At 41.6% G+C, this 16974-nt stretch overlaps 1 protein-coding gene across 7 annotated transcripts in view; it reads right to left on the bottom strand.

Moving 5' to 3' along the window:
* The window catches only part of NCOA6 (nuclear receptor coactivator 6), a 76991-nt gene that overhangs the window by 33429 nt on the left and 26588 nt on the right, over positions 1–16974 (bottom strand). For all 7 annotated transcript variants that reach the window (XM_075901411.1, XM_075901413.1, XM_075901410.1 and 4 more), the window contains 4 exons: positions 10744–10872; positions 8716–9534; positions 3900–4046; positions 1743–2862 (listed from right to left, as the gene is read on the bottom strand). In XM_075901411.1, the coding sequence (XP_075757526.1) occupies positions 1743–2862; positions 3900–4046; positions 8716–9534; positions 10744–10872 (2215 nt within the window). The remainder of the gene's footprint in view (positions 1–1742; positions 2863–3899; positions 4047–8715; positions 9535–10743; positions 10873–16974) is intronic.

The raw sequence follows: 16974 nt of genomic DNA, 5'->3' as shown, positions 1-16974 counted from the left end.
ATTCTTTTAATGTAGTTTGTATGTGTGCTTTTTAAAAACCTAGTAAATTAAAACAGAAATATCAGAAATTCCATCATGTGAAATCATACTGAAACCTACTGGGGTCACGAACAGATGTCAGATCCACCACCAGATCTTTGCCAGACTTTTGAGCTAAGAGAACTGACTGATTGCAGTAGTAGGCTATTGTCCTCTACATGGACCAACACTAGAAGAGGATGCAATACTTTGCCAGTGGGTTTCATAGGCTGCAGAGCAATGGTCATATTCAGTATTTTGAGTTGCACTTCTGGCTCTGGAGGGGAATGGCTTCTTGGGAACACACTCTTCTGCCCATTCCTCCCAAGAATGACCCTTTATGCCCTATCCCCTGTAATTGTCCCTGTCCCAATCTCGTCTCTTCCCCACCCCTAGATCTTCATGCCAGTCCCAGTCTCCACCTATCAGACTTGGCATCCCAATCCCAGGCTCTTACCCCTATTCCTTCCTAGTTTCCCTCTTTCCGACAGCCTCCTTGCTTCCCAAAGGTCCTACTCTTGCCCCTCTGCATTTGAAGCAGGTAGCTTCCTCCTCCATACTGTGCAGGCCCAATAATGGGGATATTAAGAGCACATTAAAAACAATCTGCCTTCACTCACTTCAGGTATGTGGCACAGCTATAGCATCCCAAAGCTGCAATTGCAAGGAAAGTTCTTAGTCCCAGGCTGAAGCATATTCAGCAAGCACAGAATCTTTGGAGAAATTCGATGTTAAAAAATCTAAGAAGTCTCAACTGAGCAGGGACCATTGTGATTTTTCATGGCTTATAACTGTCCAAATGTGGACAGATATCCATGAGAACAGCCTAACTCTGACATAAATATCACGTTTGCCAACTGCAAATTCCTGATCCAAAGTATGGGGACACTAGCCCTTTCCAAAGAAAAGGTTGTCAATGCAAAACAATGGATTTTTTTAACTCTGATCTTGGAAATGGCAGAAGCATTTTGGCTGAAGTGTTCCTGAACATGTCTCACTTAGACATAGCATGGAAAGCTTGCCAAAGGGTAACCATTTAGGCTCAGAGTTACATGCGAATCTTATAATGGAATACGTTGAGCAATCTTAACAGGCTTATCAGCCCTACCTAGAATATGCAGCCAGACAATTTTTAAGATTTGCTCATTACAATCTTTTATAGCTATAAATAAGGGGTTTATTGACTAATGAAGCTGAAATTCAGTGATGTCTGTTACACTGTAGAGGGAAAAGGCACCTAGCTGAACAGCTTTAAGATAGTGATTGCTTGTGATCATTATTTTAGATGAGGCATCAGAACCCCAAGAGATACAGTCACACTAATTAGGAACACTTCTGAAAGTGCCCCTCAACTCCTCTCACTATGGCTCTCATTTACAGTTCCCCGCAGAGCTGCTGCTTCTGTTGCTATTATAGAACAACTTCTATGGTGTGAACAGTTGGGGGCACTGACACAGCAGTGTCACATAGACCCTTCAACTGGAAAATGCCAACATTATGATATTAATTTAACAGTTGTGAGTGATGCACATAATCACGATGATGGCAAATTTATTTTTGTAGTTTAATTCCCTCCTCCCATCCCCAACCTCCAAAGGAGGCAGAGCTACAATAGCAGCACTACCATTGCTTCATTATTTAATCATCTTTCCCAAAAATATTTATGCTACAACATGCAAAATTCTGTCCCCTCGCTTCCCTCCCCACAAGAATGTTAAACCTACTTCGTTTGTTCCACTTGCTGATTATTTTTCTTCTTCCTTGGAGGCTTTTTCTTTTTGGGTTTATTGGCATTCTGATTGTTCTGTTTGTTGTTCACACCAAAATGCCCTGCAGATATGTCACTTTGTAGCAAGTTTACCAACAGTGGACTTGTTAGAGTGACATCTTTATTGACAGGAAAACTAGGATTTTGTCCACAGGAAATCTGATTCCCATTTGGTGGTCCACTAAAAGAGGCATTAAATGGTAACCCATGTCCAGTAAAATGACTCCCTGAATTACTGTTGTTTCCTTGCATTGCCTGCAAGTGGGAAGGTACCATATTTGGCTGCTGTATGGGAACTTCAGGTAACATCTGTGTTAAGTTCACATCGCTGTTTGCTGTAGTAGCAGAGTCCCCATGCTGCTGAGACATATGGGAGCCAGGTACTGTGGGTCTTAAAACCTGTCCTTGAATTCCCATAACCTGAGAAGGATTGCCATTTACAGGGCCTTGCTGTGCCATCATCTGGCCAGTGAACTGCACCATGTTTCCTTGCATATTTGGGGTTGGTCCTCGCATTATTTGAGCTGGCCCCGTCATTACATTAGATTGGTTTTGAGTATTAAATGATTGTTTATTGCCTTGCATCTGATTGGTCATCATCTGTTCCATCATTGAGTTTTGTTGTAGCAAGACCTGGCCTTGAGGTCCCATCATTTGATTATGTGTCCCCATCATCTGTTGGCTTTGCTGGGGAATCATTTGCTTGGGTGGAGTCATCCTTTGTGGTGAAGGACCAAGATTTTGGTTCTGGGGTGTTACCATCATTTGCCCTTGTGGCATGAGCTGGGCTCGAGAAAGTATCATTTGGTTTGGAGGATTTAGAGATCCTTGAGCCTGAATGTTCACCATTTGTGCTTGGGAGGATACAATCTGCTGATGCATTCCCATAAGCTGAGACTGTGGTCCTTGTGGAGGCTGCCCCTGCATGTTGCCTATATTAACTTGTGGAACTCCACTAGAACCAGCCTGCGGGTTGTTTATATTTCCATGAAGTCCCATTAAACTGGTCTGCATCATATTCTGCGGGCCATGTGGTACCTGCATCTGATTTTGAGGAGGGCCAGATCCTTGACCACCTAGCAAAATATAAAATGTAAAATTAAACATCAAAAGCTGCAATGGCATTAGACACACAAACTAATAACTTAGTTAAAATAGAAGGAACTCAATGTAGTTACTTTATTATTTATTTTACCAGAGATTTAAAATATTTGTCAACACAGTCACAAATTTCTGACAACATCTGATGCTACGGGAGATGGTTATAAGCAGGGCTCGACAAACCACTGATTCTACTCGTCCGTGGCGAGTAGACTTCAGCCAGTCGCTCTATGTGCCCCATGCGCTGTGCGCATGCGCAATGCGCGGTGCAGGGCTAACGAGTAGCTCTCGCCACGGTTTGTCAAGCCCTGGTTATAAGGACTAAGACTTAATCCAGTCCAGTAAAAGTGTGTGTGTTCCTTCATAAATGTCAAATCTTGAAGCTATTTCATAATAAAGACAGCAACATATGTGGAATACTGACAAGATGACATTATCAGAGCTTGCAGAACTGAGAAGAAAAGTCTGCCTGGAGGATATATTTGGCAAGTGACTGAAGCAATAAAAAGGAACAAAGATATGACTTTCTCTAAGCAGGAGTAGCTTCAAAAGTTTATTGCAATATAAAAAGTTTTACTAGAGGCTATGCAGAATATTTCATCTAAGACACAGATATTACATATTGTTTTAAACTATATCTAAGATTCTTCTTGTGGGGAAGACATTTTTTATGGATCTTTTCTTTACTATTTCTATACTCACAGACCCAGGGTAGACACACAATTTCCTTTTCAGACAAAGGAGGCTGGATGTAGATACCTGTGGAGCCCACAAGCAACACCAGTGAGCAACTGCAGATGGGGTTGTTGAGAATGCTGTGAGGAACCCCCCTGTCACCCTGGAAGCTAATCATACTGCCCCAGCTAGCAGATATTGTATACAATTGGCAAGGGTAGAACATTTTTGCTGTACAAAGGTGCCTACGTTATAGCAGCAAAAGTTAATTACAGAACGAGTAAAACAAATGAACAAATGTTGAGGCATACAGAGAGAAAATACACGTCACACAGACCTGCGTGTTGCACATTTTGATTTGCTTGTAGCTGAGGGGCTCCACTGTTCACAGGTGTACCTGGTGCTGTTGAAGGCACCTGACTTTGCATAAAGTTTTGATTAGCTTGCCCTCCAGGGAAGCCAAGTGGGAGGCGCTTGGGCATTCCTTAATACAAAATAATTATTTATTAGTCAAAGGTAGTTTCTGTAATTTGACTACGCAATTGCAAACTGACAGAGAAAGTCTTCTAATCAAGTTAGCAAGGACAGGCGACAACAAACAGAAACCAATGAAAATCAAAATATTCTAGCAGCACAGTTCTTGCCCATCTTCAGCTTAGGAATTTCCAAAAAAGCCATTTAAATCACATTAACACACAAAACTATAGCAACTTTGAGTTATCAAAAAAACAGATGTTCGTGCTGATGTCTTTCATCTCCATATTTAATGATATTAACAGTTGTCTCGCCGCACTGATCAGGCAACACTGTCTCCCTTCATACAACAAAACTTACCCAGAAAATATGTTTATTTGATTTACAGCGAATAGCCTTCCTGGTAGGCTACACTGGAAATCAGTGAGTTCTACTAAGTGTAGTCATAATCTAATCCCACTGTAAGGAGTAGTGCAGCATTGTGCTGCCCCTGGAGTAACTCAGGAGGGCAACATGGTGTATTAGGTTAACAGAGCCAGGGTCCTACCTAGTCACTGCCCCATTCTCTCCCACCTTAGTGAGGGGTGATGTAAATGACTCTAAAGAGTCCACTTCCTCCTCTTGCACATCCTATGATGTGCGTAGCTGGCACAGAAGGGGGCGTAAGGAGAAGCCTGTAGTAGTTCAAGACAGCAGTGCAGTAAATTCAGGATTCACTGTTGTGTTGTCCTGACAGGTCTTCTGCAACATCAGTGATGATAAGTGTTTGGCCGTGTGTGTTTTTGTGCTTCCTTAGTACATTATGCCAGCTCTGTGCATGTAGCTAGCCCAATAGACTTCAAGACAGCCCCCAAACACCACAGACTCAGAGAAGATATGAAGGCACCCGAGTCTGGTTTATTGTTGAAGTACATTAATAATCACCAGTGGCCAGATAGCCTCTGAGCCCCTGTACATTTGTACTCGTGACAATAGACTCGGCTCAGTCAATAGCACCCTAGGCCAGGCAAAGAGTTAAAGTGAGGTACTCCAGCATTTCCAGACAGATATAAACAATGCATATCTTCTTATGCATTAATGACACATTCGGTACCTCCCCTCGTACCTTCCTCCAAAACATTCCTATTCACCACTCACTGTTTTGCTTTCAAACTATTGTTTGAAACCTGTTTAAAATTGTTTTATTATGTACTAAGTTGGGGTGCCCTTGCGCTGTTCTGGTGGAATGTATTTACATATTTCATGTGCTTTTAGCAGTGCGAGTGCCAAGAGACACTGAATGGCAGGCAAACATCTGCTTTTGACACAGCCTGTCTATTACTCAGAGTATAACTCCTGCTTACTTTGGTTCAGGCAACAACCCATGCTTCAGGCTCACTCTTTCCCCTACATTTCCCCACTTTTTGTCTTTTTCTGGGGAGGATGTTTACCCATCATCCCGGAAAAGCATAATGCATAGACTAAAGGTGACCCAGTGAGCTAAACATTATTATGTGACCATTGCCATCCACACATTCATGCCCCCTCTGTCCTTTTGTCTGCACATTCCCTCGTACAACTGATAGTTAGCTAAATAAATAAATAAATAAATAAAATCTGTGTTAAGTCCCTTATGGTGGGCCTCGGAATGTCAGGCCAGGGACTTTGGCTAAGGAATGTAGTTTTATGATTGAAGCTTAGAGCACTCCCAGATAAGAAATATACACAGGCAGTCCCCGTGTTACATGGATCCGACTTACATCGGATCCCTACTTACAAACGGGGTGAGGCAACCCTGCACTAGCTGCTTCCCTCCAGCAGACCAGGGAGACGCGGAGCGGCTTTTCTCAGCAGACACCTCAGCTTGAGAATAAAGGACTGAGGGAAGTGAGGTGTGGGAGAATAAAACTGAGCTCTGGAGAAATGTTTGGCTAGAGTTTCCCCTACAATATGTACCAGTTCCGACTTACATACAAATTCAACTTAAGAACAAACCTACAGTCCCTATCTTGTACGTAACCCGGGGACTGCCTGTATATGGATAATGTGGATATGATATCTATCTATCTGTCTGTAGTGTATGTGGATATATAGGTATGTGTACCTACAACAATATGGTGAAGTAGCCTGCCCCTTTTAAATTTTAGTTCCATAGATACGGACACACTTTTATTGGGGCTGCCACAATTACCATTATTGGTGACTGGCTGAGTGTTTTGCTATAAAGGAGTCCCACAAGACTATGTGTATGAGACGTAAAACAGAAATTTGGAATAGTGACTAAAGATGTTAAGGACTAGTAGACTATTCGATAAGCAAATATTGATTCCCCCCGTTTCCTTGTTGCCTCTATCAGAGAGAGGCAGCAAAGGGGTGGAGGGAGAAGAGGGGGTACTTCAAAGCAGCAGTGCTGCACAGCTGATCCCCGGCTCACTGGTTTATAGGCTGCAGCCTTAAACGGCTTAAATTAGTTAACAGAACAAACATATTTGTTTGTTTTACATTTTTTTGGTTTTAGTAACCCAAAATGTAATACACAGATTCATTTAGTTTGGTTGCCATGCGATGGGACCTAATTTTTTTACAACACAAGCTATAACTTTGCAATGTTGAATAGATATTAATTTTTACTTGAAATATATCACTAATATTTTATACTAAATATTTAACTGCTAAAATAGATGCTTACAATTTTCTGTGAGAAGGTGTATTACTTTCCCATTCTGAGCACTCTATTTTAGCAAGAGAGCTAGTAACATTTTAAACATGTTTTTTAGAGTTCGTAGAATCATAGAACCACAGGGCTGGAAGAGACCTTAGAAGGCCATCAGGTCCAGCCCCCTTCCCAAGGCAGGACCAATCCCAACTAAATCAACCCGGCCAGGGCTTTGTCAAGCCGAGACTTAAACACCTCTAGGGATGGAGACTCCACTACTTCCCTAGGTAATCCCATTCCAGTGCTTTACCACCCTCCTAGTGAAATAGTTTTTCCTAATATCCAACCTGAACCTCTCCCACCGCAACTTAAGACAATTTGCTTGAGATGCCAGTTTTACTTTTGTTAATTGTTTATAAGCACAAATATTAGCAAACAAAATTTGTCTTTAACAGAACTTAAAAGAGAATAAAAAATAAACCAGAATGGATTTTAAAATACAAGAAATAAAGCCAACATAAAATTTAAATGAAAGCTGATGAAAATACTTTGAGAGTACTACAGTTTTCTGACACTTGGATAAAATGAAGATTATAAATAATTGAGATATATGCATTAAGTAACATCCACGTGCATAGTGCTACGTAAAATAAGACAGATCATTAACCCATTCCATGATGGGCTTATAATTTAATTCAGGGATAATACAGCCAGGGATAACTATGAACAAAATGAAAGAAAATATGCAGGATTCCAGGTATAAATCAGTGTGGCTGCACTGATATCAACAATTACATAAATTTAAACCAGGTGAGGCTACAGTAACCCCTGTATCCACTGTGGACAATAATATGATCTGGAAATACATTCAAATTATATATCTATATCACTAATTTGTTGGGCCTTTACGTGAGTTATTAGAAAGTAGGCTTTTAGGTTTTTATTAGGTTAACGTATTAAGAATGGAAGGGAATTATTTGACAAGATTGTAAGACTGGAGGTTAGTGTTAAGACTACTTAAGAATGTGAAAGAGGAAGGAAGAGAGACAACAGTGTGTGGAATCACAGAGCTATTCCAAATAAAAGGGGATCTGGTATCAGAAAGGACACAGAATCGCCTGAGAGTGTTCAAGATGAGAGAAGTTACAAGGACAACAGACCTGTGAAGAAGAGCATGAACAATTTGAGTCTGGCACACAAGGAAATCAGATGCAAAGTACAAAGACTGACGGGATGAGAGACAGACTGGCACAATAGGCATGGAACAGCCTATTGGCTAGACTCGAGATGTACGATATGAAAGCCTGGGAAGCCAGAGTGGATGGTACTGTAGGCAATGAAACAGATTACTATAGAATGGACGAAAGTTTTAGCAGTAGGGATGGAGTTAAATAGATTTTTTTTTGCGGGGGGGGGGGGGGGGAGACACAGCAGGATTTCGCAATAGCTTGAATGTTGAGATATGATGAACTGTAAGCTACCATTCAAGGAAATGCTGAAGGAATGTTCAGAGAAAATCTAGCACAGAACTACCAATGCCTGAAGAGTGGCAAAAGTGTGGAAGGAGGCTGCTGAAGGCAAACAGGTAGAAGATGACAAGAATAGACACTAGGCCTTTGACATCTGCCCAAAAGCAGGTCCTTAGTAACCCTAGTTAAAGGTAATCTCTTGAGTGATGCCCTAGAGGCAGAGGATCAAGAAGCAGAGGACCAAGATGAGAGTTAAAGAGAAGAAAACTGAGGCAGCATGAGTAGACAAAAGAGAAGGAAGAAGGCAGGTGATGTCAAAGGACATCTGAAGTTTAAAAAGGGAACATTTTAACATCTTGAAGGCACAGAGAAAACAATCAAATGTAAGGAAGTGGGGAGGACAGAGAGCAGGTCAAAGGGATACATCAACAGTTTAGAAGGGAACAGTGGCTAAGACAAGTTATGGACTTATTCAATGGATGGGTTTTTTTTAAGTACTTTAGGTAACAGTCTAATATAAGTTCTAGCAGTCTTATAAAGTTTTATTTGTAATGACACAGATCTGTTTTTCTTACCTCCTAAGCCAGGATGTAAACCTTGTGGACCTTGGTTTTGCTGTTGCATCACCATGAAGTTGGGGGGAACATTTCCCTGTTGCACCATAGGATTACGACCAGGAGAACTGACAGGCTGTGGAAATCCCTGGGGAAGTGTGTTATTCTGAGGAGCCCTTGGTCCCATCTGCTGCTGTGTTTGGTTAACTGTTGGAGAAGATGCAGGAGATCCCTGCTGGAAGGAAGAGGGAGAAGAAGCAGGAGATTTGCTGGTCAAGTGGGGTTGCTGTAGTGGTGTAGGAACCCGGGAGGGCCCTCCCTGAAGATTCTTCATCTGAGGAGCAGTAAATTGTCCAGGATTGTTCATTTGAGAAAAGTTTGGGTGAGCCTGAGAGGCTTGCTGGCTTCCAAAAGGGTATGGAGGTGGAGGGTGAGAGGGAGTCTGGACTGTTGCTAAAGATGGCCTTGCTTGGAGTTGTTGCTGCATTTGTCCAGGCAATGGGGCCTTTTTCCATCCCTGATTTACTGTCAAGGTACTGCCCATTGTTCCTTGGCTTGGAGGAGGCTGAAGTGCTCCTGAAGGCAGCTGGTTCCAACCAGGAGGAACTGGGACCTGAGCTGGTGTGGTAAATGAAGGTCGAATGCCTTGTTGTGGCTGCTGATGTTGTTGGGGGGGACGTGGCTGCAGCTGTGGTTGTTGCTGCAGTTGTTGAAAGTTAGCGGGGTTCATTTGTCTGTTTACAGCAACTGACTGCATTGAATGGATCTGAGGCGCTAACGAGCCAGATGGATGATTTTGCTGCTGGATAGTTAGTCCAGACAAGAGTGGATCCATTGAATCTATTAAAATAGTAAACAAATGTGACAATAAATAATGTACTGTAACCAAAGATAGAAAACAAGAAAGATAAGTTACTTGCTTGCATTTGCTTTCTTCTCTGAACTTGCGGTCCAACAAAAATTCACATTCCAATTTGCCAATGTAAACAACAGATGGTACGCTAACAAAGCCAGAATTTCTGGCAACCTTGAAAATCTAAGTCTTAAGTATTGTGAAAGGTATAAATCTAGTATTATAGCCTCCAAGAACCTGTTCCTATAGACAAACATTTAGCAGGAGAAAAAAAAACTTCCCAACGGTGAAGGGAAGGTGAAATAATAAGAAATTATGAAGATGCCTTATTACACTAATTTCCAGAGAAGTAGTTAACATTTTCTGTAAAGAAAAAATGATGCTTTGCTTTTGTATTACACCTTACATCAAATGGATTTTAGAAGCACTTTACAAAACTGAGCAAGAGTAATCACTAATTTTCAAAGCAGCAAGTCACTTAACATGCTTAACTGAGGCACAGAGAGGTTAAGGAGTGGGTATAAGGCTAATCATGTGGTCGATACTTACAGCACACAAAAACTATATTATTTTCTGACCCCAAGAGGTGATCCCTCCAAACACAGAGGAGGAATAGTGTAGGAAAGCTTTCCTTTCCAAACTAAAAGTATTTTAACTGTACTACAGTAAGAAATAATTCTGAAAATGGTCATCAACATGTGGGTTACTGAAGGTGTTTCTAATGTTTATAACCTGCTAGAAGAAATCTTTGCAAGAAATGACAAGAGATCCACTAAAAGTAGCCAGAATTTCTGGCAGTCTTAAGAATCTAAGCCATAAGGTAGCGAAGAAATACTAAAAGGAGGCATATGTTAGAAAAATAGGAGTCAGCCCTGAACCAAATTTTAGTGATATCCCTCAGAATGTACCCATGTGTCTGAATGCTCAAAGAAAAAATTCAGATGTACTTTGCCGCAAAAAAAGTCAATAGCAATAGTTGTATAATGTGTTGTAGTAATCTTTTATTCCACTAACTTGGCTGTTAAGAGAGACAAGCTTTTGAGCTCACAGACAGCTGAAGAAGAGCTTTGCAAGCTGTGTAACCTTGAAAGTTTGTCTCACACACCAGAAGAAGCTGGTCCGATAAAAGATATTACCTCACCAACCTTGTCTCTCTAATAGCAATAGTGACAGATAAATGCTATGTTCCTTTTTACCTGACTGTGAAGCAGGTCGTGGTGTCCTGGGTTGCAGTTCTGCATTAGCTCCACTTGCCATCATAGAAGAGGAAACATTTCCACTCTGGGACATCATAACAGTAGCTGGATTGTTCATTCTTATGAGCCCTAGAAAATTAAAAATGTGTTAGATCTTAGATGCAGTGGGTCACATAACTGTAACTATAATGGATTCAAAATAAAATGTTATTCTGGATTCAAAATAAAGTTAGAATAGCATTACTAATTTTTAATTGAATAAAATATTTCTTTAAAAGGTAAAGAATTCTCCTCCCCCACCCCACCTCTCCAAAAAAAGACAAATTGGACTTAAGGAAACTCCCACTCATTTTCCTCAGTCTCTCAGTCTGAAGGTTTGCAAAGTAAGAAAATTCTCATTAGAAATAAAAGGAGATATTTATATGAAAACTGTTTTGGGATTTCTGAATCTACTACTTGAATCTACTACTGTTGGCATCTAGCATGTGAAAAAGCGATATCTGATGCCATGGCAAGAAACTGAACAAAATGCTTAGCTATCAGAGTGAGGGTGTGTTTAGACAACAGGATTTTTCAGAAAAAAAAGCCTTTTTTCGAAAAACTTCACCTGCATCTATATTGCTGCTGCGTTCTTTCGAAAGTAAATGGAAAGAAGGCGGCAGTTTTTTTGACTGTGGAAAACCTCGTTTTACGAGGAATAAAGCCATTTTCAAAAGTGCTCTTTCGAAAAAAGACGCTATGTAATTCAAACTGTGCTTCTTGGAAAGAGAGCATCCAGACTGCCTGGGTGCTCTGTTTCGAAAAAGCAGCTTGCTTTTCCAAAATTACTGGTTGTAGTCTAGATGCTCTTTTTCGAAAGAGGCTTGTAGTCTAGACTTACACTGAGGCGCATGATACAGAAATAGATTAGACAAATTAATATTTCTCTAGGATGGAAACCTAACTGGCATAAATTTGATTAATTTCCAAAGTACTTTATGACTGTTAAGTAAATATTTTACTAGGATGGAAATTTAGTCTTACAGGCAACTACCATATTGACATTGAGTTGCTTATCACTTTTTCTAGCAAGATGGTCACCTGTAGTGTATTTAGAAATACCAAAAGATAATTCAAACACGTGTTTTCATATGTATATATCTGTAAATAAAACAAAACATCTACAATATAAATAAAACATTTGAGTTTAACTTCTTGCTTTGGCACTGAATCAGTAGGAAAAAAAATCAGTGCCATCCTAAATCTTAAAGAGACTGAACTATTAACCAGCAAATACATACATTTCTCCTTTTATTTCTGGTAAGAGGCATTTCATACCCTGAAAACATCAGATTCTAGGGTAAAAAGGCAAAAAGGCAGCTATATCCTAAATGTATTCATTATTTTATCTCTTAAAAGAAAAAATTAAAAATTTTACTTCAATTAAAATTAACTCAAAAGATATCAAAAAAATTGCGCAGCTGATTTTTCAGTAATAGTCAGCCAAGTAATCAGGCAGAATGCACTTTACACATTCAAAAAGCTGTATGTGCACCTTGCAAAATATTCATACTTATTTTCTTTATGTACAGATAAGAGGTAAAAGAGGTAAAGTGACTTACTCAAAGCCACGCTGCAAATCAGTGGCAGAATCAGGATTAGAACTCGGATTATAAATTCTAACCTCATTCCTCCAAACTATCTAGATTCCTCACTGACAGAAATAATATTTTTAAATCAGAAGATGTTAATTTACAGTGATTTCTTTCCTGAAGTCTTCTAGCTTATTCAACCTCTCTGCAGCATGGAACTATACAGTAATGGGAATGGTAGGTAGAGTCTTCATTTTTTTACCTACATAAGAAAAGGGGCCACAAGCACCATTGGCAGGCTCGCTATCCTCCAAAAAAACAAAAAAGGTCACAAGGTTCAAGGAAAAAAAGGAGATGGAGAATCGGTGACTTCATGAGCCTGTGGCAATTGTGCTCTAGTTACAATAATGTACCTTAGATGTTTTTTCCTCTGCTAAACAGAAGGTTTTAAAAACACACCACTTACTGGGTACGTATTCTGAATCCCACACATACAAATTTAGCTCCTAATCCCATAAAGCTTTAACCACATGCATAACTTTACACAAATGTAGTTCCATTGACTTGAACAGGACTACCTTCTTGTAAGAAATTGCACATATACTCAAAGGCTGTAGAAAAGCATTAAGGAGACCGAGAGAAAAGGACCTTATCAAGAGATATTTTATGGAAAAACTTCATGATTTCATTTAGATTCCTTAGACATTTTTTTTTAAATCTCAGGGTAATTAGGCACCTAAATACCTACCTTTCAACAGGAAGTATATGGAGACCTAGGAAATGTATCCCTCTGATTTTCATAGAAGAAGTAATACACATTTTATTTTACATTTTTGTTAGTGATTTAACTACTATAAAACAAACCTAACCCAATGTACTTTAAAATGTCAATGAAAGCTCCCCTTTTGTTAAAATTTTTTAAAAGTTATACTAAAACTTATTTTGTTTTTAAATTATTTACTTGATAATTAAATGCAGCCATTAGAATACTTAACACAAAGAAATTCTTTAACTTATTCAATGGTCGGACTTCTGGAATTTATTAATTATAATGGCATGCTAGGGTAATGGATGGCATATATGCAGTTTTGTTTAAGCATGCGACTTGGATGAGCAACAGATCTCCATTAGTCTATTCAATTCAATTGTTAACGTATAGGAAAACAACCACACTGAAGTAGCAATAGAATTGGGTGAATAATCCAACATGTAGTGTTAGAATTTGTGCTAAGTTTAAATTGAATTCACTTTTCTATGCTTACACATCTTTCGTGTTCACTATCTGGACAATCACCTGAAATTTACTAGCATGGATGCTTATGAGAAGTAATAACATACAATAGTAAAGTGGATTAACTGATAAGCAAAAGCTTATCAGTTAATGCTATAGACTACATGCATTCTCCCCTCCCGCATCCCACCCCCCCAGTACCTTTTTTAGTAGGCTGTCCAGCACCCTGGCTCAGTCCCGGCTTGCGCCGGGTCCAGGACCAACTCCCACTGCGGCTCTGCATTTAAAGTGTAATAGCAGTCAGCCAACCACGCAGGCTGGCTCAGTTCTGGCTCATGCCAGGTCCAGGAGCTCAGATGCCCTACCATACCCAGGCAGGCCTGCTGACACACCATGCTGCTGCCTCTGATACAGAGGCAGCAGCACAGAATGGCAGGGAGCTGGTCCACGAGGGGAGCTGGTTTTTAAACTGGCTCCCCTCACGGACTAGCTCCCTCCTGGCACCCAGCACTGCTGCCTCTGATAGAGAGGCAGCAGCACAGGATGACAGGGGGCTCCCCAGGAGTGGGGCTGGAGCACACTGTCTGCCAATCCCACCCAAGGGGACTACAGAATAGTCGATTAACCAATAAGAATTCATGAGGTTACCCAACTATTCAATTAATCGATATTTAACATCCCTACTTCACACAGTGGATATTTTACATAGGATGGGACACTGACACAGGTGAATGCTAACAGGGAGTTTAGAGAGGGAGTTCTCCAGGTAAAGGAGAAGCAGATACAGGACTCTTGAGGGAAGTGTGTGTTGTTATTGGGGCTTTCTTACTGTGTGCTGAGCTTGTGTTTGTGAGTGAGGGTTGGTGTGTGTTCTTTTTTTGTTTTTATTTGTTTTTTCCCCTGTGTTTCTGAGTGAGGCTTCCCTCTCCCTTCCCCTTTGCCCTCCCCCTGATGGGAGTGTGTGCTGTGATTGGCTATGATGATTGGTAGGTGCTGTGATTGGCAGGTGGAAACTGTTGGCTTCTAATTAAAGTTTGAATTCTAGAAGCCTCTGCTGATTGGCTGAGCCTTGGTAGGGGGAGGGACTTTCAGGCACTCCAGGGCTTTATAAGGCAGTGGGCAAGTGACCAAGAAGCTTGGAACAGGTGAGTGCTAACGGAGTTTAAACAGGGAGTTGGGAAGGGCGTGAGGTTCTCTTGCCTTTCTTTTTAAATCCCTTCTCCAGGACAGCAGCGATAGATGGTGATAGGTCTGCTGTTGTTACCTGCACAGCGTGTGCCATGTTTGTCTTCCTCCTGGAAGAAAGAACAGATTTCATCTGCACGAAGTGCAAGCTGGTCGACATTTTGGAAGAAAAAATTAGAGGACTGGAGGCCCAAGTGTCGACCCTACGCTTGATCAAACAGGATGAAGACTTCCTCGATAGAAGGCAGCGTTTAATCCTTCAAGCACGGCAGGTGGAGGAGCCAGAGAGGGAAGTACATGCCCAGAAAGAGAACTGGCAGCATGTAACTTCCAGAAGGGGAAAAAAGCCAGCATGGGAATCCCCCAATGCTATAGAGGTAAGTAATCGCTTTCAGGCTCTCTCCATAGGCTCTGCAGTGCTGAATGCTTTGGAAGGGACCTCACAAGGAAGAAACCGGAAGGGAACACCATCTACTGGAAGGCATGGGATGCGTAGTCCTACGGATGGGGGTTCCACAGCCACCACTCTCAAAAGAAAACGATGGGTGGTAATGGTCGGGGACTCCCTCCTAAAAGGGACTGAGCCATGCCTCTGCCGTCCGGACCTGGAATCTCGAGAGGTGTGTTGCTTACCGGGAGCTCGCATTCAGGATGTGACTGAGAGGCTTACCAAACTGATCAAACCTTTGGATCGCTACCCCTTCCTGCTTCTCCACGTGGGAACTAACAATACGGCCAAGAATGACCTTGAGCGGGTTACTGCAGATTATGTAGCACTGGGAAGAAGGATCCAAGAATTCGGAGCGCAAGTGGTGTTCTCGTCCATCCTCCCTGTTGAAGGGAAAGGACTGGGCAGGGATCGTTGAATTGAGGACATAAATGCGTGGTTGCGCAGGTGGTGTCGCAGAGAGGGCTTTGGTTTCTTCGACCACGGGATTCTGTTCCAGACACAAGGGTTGTTAGGAAGAGATGGGATCCACCTAACGAAGAGAGGAAGGAGCACCTTCGCGGGCAGGCTTCCAAACCTAGTGAGGAGGGCTTTAAACTAGGTTCGTCCGGGGACGGTGACCAAAACCCTGAGGGGAGTGGGAAAGTCAGATACCGGGAAGAAATGCAGAGAGGAACGAGCAAGAAAGGAGGACCCCTGTTTCGAATGGAGAAGATAGAGCGATTAACTGGTTACTTGAGGTGTTTGTACACTAATGCAAGAAGCCTAGGCAACTAACAGGAAGAACTGGAGGCCCTGGCCCAGTCCAAGAAATATGATTTAATTGGGATAACAGAGACTTGGTGGGATGACTCACATGATTGGAGCTCAGTCATGGAAGGGTATAGATTGTTTAGGAAGAACAGGCAGGGGAGAAAAGGAGGAGGAGTTGCACTATATGTAAGAGAGCACTATGATTGCTCTGAACTCCAGTATAAAGAGGGAGAAAAACCTGTTGAGAGTTTAAAGGTTAAGGGTTAAGTTTAAAGGAGCAAACAACAGCAGTGATGTGGTGGTTGGTGTCTGCTACAGGCCACAATCAGGTAGATGAGGCTTTCTTCAGACAACTGAGTGAAGCTTCCACATCGCGGGCCCTGGTTCTCGTGGGGAACTTTAATCACCCTGACATCTGTTGGGAAACCAATACGGCAGTACACAGGCAATCCAGGAAGTTTTTGGAGAATGTTGGGGATAACTTCTTGACAAGTGTTGAAGGATCTGACAAGGGTCCGTGTGCAGCTTCACCTTCTGCTCACAAACAGGGAGGAACTAATAGGGGAAGTGGAGGTGGGTGACAACCTGGGAAGCAGTGATCATGAGATGGTAGATTTCAGAATCCTGACTAAAGGAAGAAAAGACAGTAGTAAAATACACACCTTGGACTTCAAAAAAGCAAATTTTGACTCCCTCAGAGACCTGATGGGAAGAATCCCCTGGGACGCTAACATGAAGGGGAAAGGAATCCAGGACAGCTGGCAGTATTTTAAAGAAGCCTTATTGAAGGCATAGAAAGAAACCATCCCGACACGTAGCAAGAGAGGCAAACATGGTAGGAGACCGGATTGGCTTACAGGGAAAATCCTTGGTGAACTTAAGCACAAAAAGGAAGCTTACAAAAAGTGGAAACTTGGACAAATGACCAGGGAGGGGTTTAAATGTATAGCTCGAAAATGCCAGGGGGTTATCAGGAAGGCAAAAGCACAAATGGAATTGCGATGGCTAAGGATGTGAAGGATAACAAAAAGGTTTCTACAGGC

The sequence above is a fragment of the Pelodiscus sinensis genome, chromosome 18 (genome assembly GCF_049634645.1).
Source record: "Pelodiscus sinensis isolate JC-2024 chromosome 18, ASM4963464v1, whole genome shotgun sequence".
In the NCBI taxonomy this organism is placed as follows: domain Eukaryota; kingdom Metazoa; phylum Chordata; order Testudines; family Trionychidae; genus Pelodiscus; species Pelodiscus sinensis.
The sequence above is the reverse complement of the archived record's forward strand: the minus strand, read 5'-3'. Positions and strand labels throughout refer to the sequence as shown.